This window comes from Lepidochelys olivacea (assembly GCF_965140295.1).
Source record: "Lepidochelys olivacea isolate rLepOli2 genome assembly, chromosome: 14".
Classification (NCBI taxonomy): domain Eukaryota; kingdom Metazoa; phylum Chordata; order Testudines; family Cheloniidae; genus Lepidochelys; species Lepidochelys olivacea.
In genome coordinates this window covers 45,065,832-45,076,454 of record NC_140424.1, presented here as the reverse complement: position 1 = coordinate 45,076,454, position 10,623 = coordinate 45,065,832, and the positions used below count along the sequence as shown (strand labels likewise).

General features: G+C 71.1%; 1 protein-coding gene across 1 annotated transcript; it reads right to left on the bottom strand.

Moving 5' to 3' along the window:
- Positions 1–1,867: 1,867 nt before the first annotated feature.
- Positions 1,868–9,396, bottom strand: LOC311531049 (histone-lysine N-methyltransferase EHMT2-like; the record flags this gene model as incomplete). Its single annotated transcript, XM_084648105.1, has 15 exons — positions 1,868–3,262; positions 3,618–3,793; positions 4,198–4,276; positions 4,400–4,486; positions 4,662–4,777; positions 5,258–5,335; positions 5,635–5,779; positions 5,866–6,033; positions 6,207–6,361; positions 6,739–6,843; positions 7,433–7,534; positions 7,627–7,749; positions 7,842–7,948; positions 8,068–8,313; positions 9,351–9,396. 15 exons carry the CDS (start codon positions 9,394–9,396, stop codon positions 3,082–3,084), a joined length of 1,914 nt encoding a protein of 637 aa, XP_084504231.1. The 3' UTR covers positions 1,868–3,081.
- Between the last annotated feature and the right edge of the window lie 1,227 nt (positions 9,397–10,623).

The window sequence follows — 10,623 nt, the reverse complement described above, 5'->3', positions numbered from 1 at the left end:
CCGCCCCACGTCACAGACACCTGCAGCGGGCCGCGCCCCTGCACCTGACCCCAAGCCCCGCCCCCGTGCGCCAGGCCCCGCCCCGCATCTCACCTGCGCCGGGTGCCACGCCCACCGCCCGGCCCCGCCCCGCCCGGCCCCGGGCCCCGCCCCGACACCCCCACCCCCACCCTGCCACACAACCCTCCCCCCACTCACCCCCCCATCCCAGTGCAACGCCCCCCACCAGCCCCCCACCCCCACACAACCAGCCACACTCACCCCCCCAGTGCAACACCCCCGACTCCCACCCCCCTGCCAGCCCCCCACCCCCACACAACCAGCCACACTGACACTCACCCCCCCTGCAACACCAGCCTCCCCCCTCACCCCCACACCGCAGTGCAACGCCCCCCAATCCCCACCAGCCCCCCACCCCAACACAACCAGCCACACTCACCCCCCAGTGCAACACCCCCGACTCCCACCCCCCCACCCCAACACAACCAGCCACACTCACCCCCTGCCACCAACACACCACCTCACCCCCCAGTGCAACACCAGCCTCCCCCCCACACACACTCACCCCTCACAACCGGACACACAAACGCTGCCTGCCAGATTCACCTGGACCTCAGCCTCCCACCCCAACCACGCAGGAGACCCACAATCACCCCCCACGCGGCCAGTCCTCACCCACGCATCACCCCCCAACGAAACTCATCACACGGTGACACCCCTGAACCCGCAACCAAACAGCCGCCTGCAGCCGCCGGCCGCCAGAACCTCCCCCCCGCTGGGTGCCCGGACCCGCAGGTGTGACAGAAACACAAACCACCCGCACCCAGCACCGCCAGGCCACAAACACACCATCGCACCCGCTGCAGAGGGGCGGGCCCGGGGCACCCCGACCCAGCCCGAGCTGCCTGAACCCCCCCCGAGGAGCCGACACAAATGGCACCTGCCCACAACGGACCTCAGCAACCGCAGGGAAACGCCCAACCAGGTATAACCCCAGCTGACAGCACCCCCCAGCAAGGGGCGGTGATCGCACCCCCCCCACAGAGCCCAGCAAGGGGCGGTGATCGCACCCCCCCACACACAGAGCCCAGCAAGGGGCGGTGATCGCACCCCCCCCACACACAGAGCCCAGCAAGGGGCGGTGATCGCACCCCCCCCACACAGAGCCCAGCAAGGGGCGGTGATCGCACCCCCCCCACACACAGAGCCCAGCAAGGGGCGGTGATCGCACCCCCCCCCACACACAGAGCCCAGCAAGGGGCGGTGATCGCACCCCCCCACACACACAGAGCCCAGCAAGGGGCGGTGATCGCACCCCCCCACACACAGAGCCCAGCAAGGGGCGGTGATCGCACCCCCCCCCCACAGAGCCCAGCAAGGGGCGGTGATCGCACCCCCCCCCCACAGAGCCCAGCAAGGGGCGGTGATCGCACCCCCCCCACACACAGAGCCCAGCAAGGGGCGGTGATCGCACCCCCCCCCCCACAGAGCCCAGCAAGGGGCGGTGATCGCACCCCCCCACACACAGAGCCCAGCAAGGGGCGGTGATCGCACCCCCCCCACACACAGAGCCCAGCAAGGGGCGGTGATCGCACCCCCCCCACACACAGAGCCCAGCAAGGGGCGGTGATCGCACCCCCCCCCCACAGAGCCCAGCAAGGGGCGGTGATCGCACCCCCCCCCCACAGAGCCCAGCAAGGGGCGGTGATCGCACCCCCCCCACACACAGAGCCCAGCAAGGGGCGGTGATCGCACCCCCCCCCCACAGAGCCCAGCAAGGGGCGGTGATCGCACACCCCCCCCCACAGAGCCCAGCAAGGGGCGGTGATCGCACCCCTCCACCCGGGAGAAACACACCGACACGCCCTGGCCGTGCTCCCGGCGTTTATTGGGTTCAGGCTCCCAGGACGTGACAGGTAAAAAGGGACCAAGCCCAGGGGGGGCTTTGGAGCCGCGGGGGGGGAGCCCCAGAGGCGCGGGGGGGGGGGGCTCCTGCATTTCCTGCAGCGCTGCCTTGCTGCAGCCAAGGGGTCACTGGCTGGCCCATCCTCTCTGGGGGGCCAGGGGGAGAACTGAGCCCGGGGGGAGCCCCAGGGACGGGGGCTCAGGGGCCAGTTGTGGCTGGCAGGGTCCGCCCGGGGGCTCAGGGGCCCAGGGGGGCAGGTTGGGGAGGGTCCCCCAGGGAGCACAGGGCCCAGGAATCTGGGTCCCCTCAGGGGTCCGGCCGGGGCAGGGTGGGGAGGGCCCCCCCGGGAGCACAGGGCCAGGAATCGGGGTCCCGGGCAGGGTGGGGAGGGCCCCCCGGGAGCACAGGGTCAGGAATCGGGGTCCCGGGCAGGGTGGGGAGGGCCCCCCGGGAGCACAGGGCCAGGAATCGGGGTCCCGGGCAGGGTGGGGAGGGCGCCCCCGGGAGCACAGGGCCAGGAATCGGGGTCCCGGGCAGGGTGGGGAGGGCGCCCCCGGGAGCACAGGGCCAGGAATCGGGGTCCCGGGCAGGGTGGGGAGGGCGCCCCCGGGAGCACAGGGCCAGGAATCGGGGTCCCGGGCAGGGTGGGGAGGGCGCCCCCGGGAGCACAGGGCCAGGAATCGGGGTCACGGGCAGGGTGGGGAGGGCCCCCCGGGAGCACAGGGCCAGGAATCGGGGTCCCGGGCAGGGTGGGGAGGGCCCCCCCGGGAGCACAGGGCCAGGAATCGGGGTCACGGGCAGGGTGGGGAGGGCCCCCCGGGAGCACAGGGCCAGGAATCGGGGTCCCGGGCAGGGTGGGGAGGGCCCCCCCGGGAGCACAGGGCCAGGAATCGGGGTCCCGGGCAGGGTGGGGAGGGCGCCCCCGGGAGCACAGGGCCAGGAATCGGGGTCCCGGGCAGGGTGGGGAGGGCCCCCCGGGAGCACAGGGCCAGGAATCGGGGTCCCGGGCAGGGTGGGGAGGGCCCCCCGGGAGCACAGGGCCAGGAATCGGGGTCCCGGGCAGGGTGGGGAGGGCCCCCCGGGAGCACAGGGCCCAGGAACGGGGGTCTCGGAGGCTCGGCCGGGGCGGGGTGCCCCCAGGCGGGCCGGGGCCAGGAGCGGGGTCCCCCGGGGGCTCAGGGGCCCAGCAGGGGCAGCCCCCCCATGTCGGGCAGCAGCTCGGGGTGGGCCTCGAGGCGGGCGAGGCGGCTCTGCTCCAGGGCGATGGCCTCCGCCGAGTGTTTGCATTTCTCCGCCCCGCACTGGCAGGTGAAGTATTTGCTCTTGATGTCCCAGAACCGGTCGCCGTAGTCGAACCTGGGGGGGCACCGGGGGGTCACGGGGGGGGCTCCGCCCCCCCCCCCAGCCGCTCCCACACGCCCTGCCCCCAGCCCGGTCCTGGGCCCCGCCCCCATCTCCTCACCCCACAGCCAGCCCCAGGCCCCGCCCCCCGCCGCAGGACCCGCAACCCGATCTCCGCACCCTGCCCCCCAGCCCGCCTTGGCCCCGCCCCCAGGCCCAGGCGCTGACCCCAGCTCCAGGACCCGCCCTCAGCTCCACACCCCACCAGCCCCAGGCCCCGCCCCCAGGCCCGCCCCCAGGCCCCAGGCCCCGCCCCCGGCTCCGCCCCCAGGCCCCAGGCCCCGCCCCCAGCCCCGCCCCCGGCGCTGACCCCAGCTCCTCGCCAGCGCGGATGTCGCGGCTGCTGAAGAAGGCGATGCGGGGGAAGCGCAGGTCCTGGTGCAGCATGAACACCCGCACCGGGATGATGTTGGGCTCGCACAGGTGGTTGATGAACCGGCTCACGTTGCCGTAGTAACGGGCATCGATGCAGTACACCTCTCCGTCCTGCGGGGGGAGGGGAGAGAACCCAGGAGTCCGGGCGCCCCGCTGTCCCCCTTAGCCCCCGCCCTGAGCCGGGAGAGAACCCAGGAGTCCGGGCCCCCCGCTGTCCCCCCTAGCCCCCGCCCCGAGCCGGGAGAGAACCCAGGAGTCCGGGCCCCCCGCTCTCATCCCTAGCCCCCGCCCCGAGCCGGGAGAGAACCCAGGAATCGGGGCGCCCCGCTCTCCCCCCTAGCCCCCGCCCCCTCCCCGAGCCGGGAGAGAACCCAGGAGTCCGGGCCCCCCGCTCTCCCCCCAAGCCCCCGCCCCCTCCCCGAGCCAGGAAAGAACCCAAAAATCTGGGCCCCCCGCTCTCATCCCTAGCCCCCGCCCCGAGCCGGGAAAGAACCCAGGCATCCAGGCCCCCTCACCTTGTTGTCCAGGTCGAAGAGATATGAATCATCTTCCCGTACATCGGCCTCCGCGTCTGAAATCAGCTCCCCCACGTACCTGTGGCAGAGAAGGGGGCAGAGGCGTCACGTCCTGGGTGAATCCCAGCCCTGCCCCCGCCCCAGCAGGTGCCCCCCCCGGAGGGAACAGGCCCAGTCCCCACCCCCGCCCCGGCTCACTCACTCGCAGATGAAGGTCCCTTGGGGGATGGTTTGAAGGGCTCGCACCCCCCAGCCCATCTTGGCCGTCCGGTACAGCTGCAGTCGGACCCTGCAGGGGAAGAAGCTTCTTGTTAACCTGTGGAACTCCCTGTCACATGACATCCCAGCCCACCAGTTCCAGTCCAGCAACCGTAACATTGATTCCTGTTAGCCTGGGGAACTCCCTGCTACTGGACTCTCAGGGAGAAGGAACGGTGGGTGATGCCCCCTCCCTGGGGACTCACTTGATTCCGCTCTGCACGACCCGGTTCTTGCAGTTCCTCCAGCAGGTGCACGCCTGGTTACACTCGAAGATGAGGGGCGGCTCGATCTTGTTGAATTCCTGGAGCAGGCGCCCATCCTGGGGGGAGGAGGGATCATAATCTCTGAATCGCTCCCAAATTCTGCCTCCCTCAGATGGGTTGGGGAAGGGGAGCGAAGCCATGGGAACTGGGGTCTGAATATTCATGTGGGTCTGAGGCAGCCCTGCAGCCTATGGGGGGGGAATCTGCCAGTTTCACCTGTAGGTGTGCAGGCTCCCCCCTCCCCTGACAGTTTCATGGCTCCCCCTACCATGTGTTGGCACAGCCAGCTTCTGGGCTTCCCCCACACCCAATGGGGAAGTTTCCAAGCTACCCCCATTCTTCTCTCATCTGAGAGTCAGTTTCTAAGCTTCCCCCTCCTACAAGCCCCATGGCTCTTTTGTCTGCCTCCAGGCTCCCCCCACCACATGTGCTCTTGTCAGTTTCCAGGCTCCCCACTGCCCCCATTGCTGTATTTGGTGTCTATCAGTCCCGATCCGAGGCGCAGTGTCCAGGCCCCCCCACGGCGGGCGTCTCACCTTGTCATACCAGCAGCGGATGCTGAGTTGGCCACACAGGCAGTTGCTGGAGGAGCAATCGTCCTGGCAGGTGCAGTGCTGGGGGAGCGGGGGGCAAAAAGGGGGGGGACACAGCTTAGCAGGGCCTGCCCCCACCGCGGTTGTCAGTTTCCAGACACCCCGCCCCACCCAGTTTGCACCTTCACTGGTTTCTCAGCTCCCCCGTTTCCCCTCCAAGCCACCAAAGGCCAGTTTCTAGACTCCACCCCCCAAAAACAATTCTGCAGTTGTCAGTTTCCAGGCTCCCCTCTCCCCAAAAAGGTTCTGCATTTGTCAGTTTCTAGGCTCCCCTCTCCCAGGGGGCGGCTCCGGGCGGCCAGGCGCCCCGGGGCGGCTACCTGCAGGTGTGTGATGTTGCGGTCGATGTTCATGGTGGAGGTCTCGCAGTTCTCCGAGATGTATTTGTAGTCGTCGGGACACGGCTCGTCGTCCACCGAGTTGACGCAGGGGATGGGCACGTTCTCGTAGCCGCGGGCCACGTCCCTGGGGGGCAGGAGGGGTGAGACCGGAGCCGGCCAGCAGGGAGCAGCCGCGCGCGCCCCCCCCCCGCCCCCCGGGCCCATCCCCACCTGCTGATGATGCGTTCGGTCCGCAGCGCCCGGTTGAGGATGCCCTGCCGGATCTTGCGGTTCAGCTGCAGGGCGAACCAGACCTCGGAGTTCTCCAGCGTCAGGTCCACGGGGCAGTCGCCCTCCTTGTTCCGCACCTCGGGGTCAGCCCCTCGCGACAGGAACAGCCTGGGCGGGAGGGGAGGGGGGGCAGATGGGAACCCCGGAGTCCTGGCCTCTGACCAGTAGCCCCCACTCCCCTTCCGGAGCCAGGAGCGGACCCAGGAGTCCTGGCTCCCCCCCCCCCCCCCCGGCTCTGACCAGTAGCCCCCTCTCCCCTCCTGAGCCGGGCGCCCGCTCACATGACGCAGTCGTGGAAGCTCTCGCGGGCGGCGATGTGCAGCGGCGTGTCCCCATGGCAGTTCACGGCGTGCAGGTCACACTGCGCGTTCAGCAGGACCTCGGCGATCTCGGCGCTGCCCGTGAAGGAGGCCCAGTGCAGGCAGATGTTCTCCTCCTGCGGGGGAGGGGTTACGGGGAGCCTTGAAACCGGCAAATCCCAGCTCCGCTCAGAAATGGGGGGGCTGGAAACCAGCAAACGCCCTGAGGGGAGCCAGAGATAGTGGCCAGCACCAGGGATGGAGCCAAGACACCAACACGCAGACAGGGCGGGGAGCCTGGAAACCGACAGAGACTTGGGGGGGAAGCCTGGAAACCTACACATGCAAAGACAGCGACAGGTACAGATTTGGGGAGCCGGGGGGGACGGACGGACGGACACTGAGAAGCCAAGACACTGATTCAGAAAAGGGAGCCGAGACCCCAGCAGCTGGGGGGGTGGCGGGGGGGGGGGGGGCTGAGCCAGCTCCGGGGGAGCAAGAAACCGCCACTCACGTTGTCTGTCAGGGTGACGTCGGCGCCGCGGGTCAGCAGCATGCGGATCACCTCAATGTGCTTGTGCTCCGCGGCCCAGATGATGGGGGTCCAGCCGCCGTTATCCTGCCGGGGGGGCCACGGGGGAGAGGGGTCAGCGCTGCTGGCTGTGTGAGAGTGACTCCTGCTGCCCCCCGCCCCGCTGCCTGCAGCCCAGCCCCTAGCCCCGCCCCGACTGCCCGGGGAGAGCCCCCCGCTGCCCCCCGCCCCGCCCAGCCCCTAGCCCCGCCCTGGGGCCAGCCCTGACTGCCCGGGGAGAGCCCCCCGCCCCGCCCCGCAGCCCAGCCCCTAGCCCCGCCCCGACTGCCCGGGGAGAGCCCCCCGCTGCCCCCCGCCCAGCCCCTAGCCCCACCCTGAGGCCAGCCCTGACTGCCCAGGGAGAGCCCCCCGCTGCCCCCCGCCCCGCCCCACCGCCCAGCCCCTAGCCCCGCCCTGACTGCCCGGGGAGAGCCCCCCGCTGCTCCCTGTCCCGCCCCACCACCCAGCCCCTAGCCCCGCCCTGGGGCCAGCCCTGACTGCCCGGGGAGAGCCCCCTGCTGCCCCCCGCCCCGCCGCCCAGCTCCTAGCGCCGCCCTGGGGCAACGGGGCCAGCCCTCACTGTGACGGGGGGTGAGCTCCCCACACTGGGGGCCGGACGCCCGGGTCCCCGACTCACCTGGGCATTGACGTCCACCTGCCCCGTGGCCAGCAGCAGAGAGACCATGGCCAGGTTCCCGCACTTGGCCGCGTGATGGAGGCAGGTCGAACCATCCTCCTCCTGGGGGGGGACGGGGTGGGGGGAAGACTGTGTGGTGACTGGCAGACAGGTATCCCCCCGCCCCCCGGCCCCCCCCGTCGCCCCGCCCTGACCTTGCTGTAGACGCAGCCGCCCCGGCGGACGATGTAGCGCGCCGTCTCCACCTGGTTGCTCACCACGGCCTCCATGAGCGGCGTCCGCCGCGTCTTGTCCACCGCGTTGATGTTGGCACCAGCCTGGGGGGGCGGGGGGGGGAGTTTCAGAGCCAGGATCTGACCCCGCCCACTGCCAGACGCCCCCCGCCCCACCCCCGGGCCCCGCCCCCCACCTGCAGCAGCACGTGGCAGATCTCGAGGTACCCCTTCTGGGCGGCGGCATGCAGTGGGGTGCGCTTGCTTTGCTGGTCGCTCTGGAAGTTGGGGTCCAGGTTGTCCACTGGAGGGGGGAGGCAGAGAATCGGGGAACAGGATCAGAGCCAGGCGTGGGGTCACAGACCCAAATGCCCCCCCCATCACCCCACGGCCCCCCAACCCCTCCCCACAGCCCCCACTCACGCAGCATCAGCAGCACCTTCTGCAGCTCGCCCTGCTTGACGGACAGGTAGAGCTGGCGGGGGTGGAATCGCAGCTTCTTCCGCCTGGCGGAGCGAGGGGACGAGCCAGAGAGAGAGACGGGGTCAGCGGCAGGGCTGGTGGGGGATGCAGAGAGAAGGGGAGGCAAAGGGATGGCGCACGGGGGGGGGTGCGGTGGGATCACAGGTGTGTGGGGGAGGGAGTCCTGAGGGGCCAGAGGGAGGCAGACTGGGGATAAGTGGGTGCCGTGAGTCACAGCTGGACGATACCAGGGGGCAGAGAGAGGTGGCTGGGGAGGAAGGTGGAGGCCACAGGGAGGGTTGGGAGGGACCCACGGGGCACTGGACTCCAAGGAGCAGGACAACGTACATGCCACGGCATGTCTCACCCCCCCCATGACCGCGGGACCGAGCCCCCCCCGGATCTCACCCCCCCCCCCGTGAGCGCGGGACCGAGCCCCCGGGCTGCAGGCTGGACAGTTTCTATTTCCTGGTTCCCGGTCATCACAAACAATCCGGCCCCCGCCCTCCCCGCGGTGCCCAGGTGAGGTGACCCGAGCCGAGCCGAGCCGGGGGCAGGTGGGCTTGCCCTGGCTGGGCCGGGGGGGCAAGGAACGGGACTCGGGCCCTGGCCCCCTGTACAGCCCCCCTCGCATCTCCCCCTCTTGGGCCAAGGCCTTGGGAGGGGACCCGGCCCGGCCCCCGCAGGTGTGAACTCGGGGGCGGGGGGGGTGTTACTGGCGCCCGTGTAGACAAAGCCCGGAGCAGCAGGACGGTCCCTGTGAAACGGGGGGTCTGGGCCCCCCGGCTTCCCCTGACTCCCAGAGCCGGATCCACCAGAGCCCGAGACCCGGGACGGTGAGAGTTGGGGGGCCCGGCCCTCCAGCCCAGCGTTGATCCTGTTCGGGGTCCCCCCGTGACCCCCTTCCACAGGGCTGCTGGGGACGGAGCCCTGAGCCGACGTTGGGGGGCCGCTAAGCCTCGGGGGCTCCGGGCCGCCGCCCCGCGGGGGGGAAGGGCCCCGGGGGTGTCGGGGCCCCGCGCCGCCGTCCCCCCTCGAATTCGGGCACCCCGAAGCCCCGCAAACCCCACAGGAGCCACGTCGGGGCCCGGGGGGGCTAAGGGGGAAGCCCGCTGCTGCCCCCCGGGACCCCCCCCCGCCCGGCTCTGCCCCCCATTAGCGCTCCCCGTGTTCAGCCCCCCACCCCAAGGTGTATGCTGGGCCCCCGACAAGGAACCGAGAGGAGACTCCCGCCCCCCCCTTACCGTAGGGCGCCGGGTCCGGCTGCTCCCCCTTGTCCTTGCGCCCCATGGCGGGGCCGGGGGCAGCTGGGCTGCGGCCGGAGGCTGCGGTTAGAAATGGGCCGGGGCGGGGCGGGGCGGGGCGGGCAGTTACCTGCCCCCCCGCCCCACGTCACAGACACCTGCAGCGGGCCGCGCCCCTGCACCTGACCCCAAGCCCCGCCCCCGTGCGCCAGGCCCCGCCCCGCATCTCACCTGCGCCGGGTGCCACGCCCACCGCCCGGCCCCGCCCCGCCCGGCCCCGGGCCCCGCCCCGACACCCCCACCCCCACCCTGCCACACAACCCTCCCCCCACTCACCCCCCCATCCCAGTGCAACGCCCCCCACCAGCCCCCCACCCCCACACAACCAGCCACACTCACCCCCCCAGTGCAACACCCCCGACTCCCACCCCCCTGCCAGCCCCCCACCCCCACACAACCAGCCACACTGACACTCACCCCCCCTGCAACACCAGCCTCCCCCCTCACCCCCACACCGCAGTGCAACGCCCCCCAATCCCCACCAGCCCCCCACCCCAACACAACCAGCCACACTCACCCCCCAGTGCAACACCCCCGACTCCCACCCCCCCACCCCAACACAACCAGCCACACTCACCCCCTGCCACCAACACACCACCTCACCCCCCAGTGCAACACCAGCCTCCCCCCCACACACACTCACCCCTCACAACCGGACACACAAACGCTGCCTGCCAGATTCACCTGGACCTCAGCCTCCCACCCCAACCACGCAGGAGACCCACAATCACCCCCCACGCGGCCAGTCCTCACCCACGCATCACCCCCCAACGAAACTCATCACACGGTGACACCCCTGAACCCGCAACCAAACAGCCGCCTGCAGCCGCCGGCCGCCAGAACCTCCCCCCCGCTGGGTGCCCGGACCCGCAGGTGTGACAGAAACACAAACCACCCGCACCCAGCACCGCCAGGCCACAAACACACCATCGCACCCGCTGCAGAGGGGCGGGCCCGGGGCACCCCGACCCAGCCCGAGCTGCCTGAACCCCCCCCGAGGAGCCGACACAAATGGCACCTGCCCACAACGGACCTCAGCAACCGCAGGGAAACGCCCAACCAGGTATAACCCCAGCTGACAGCACCCCCCAGCAAGGGGCGGTGATCGCACCCCCCCCACAGAGCCCAGCAAGGGGCGGTGATCGCACCCCCCCACACACAGAGCCCAGCAAGGGGCGGTGATCGCACCCCCCCCACACACAGAGCCCAGCAA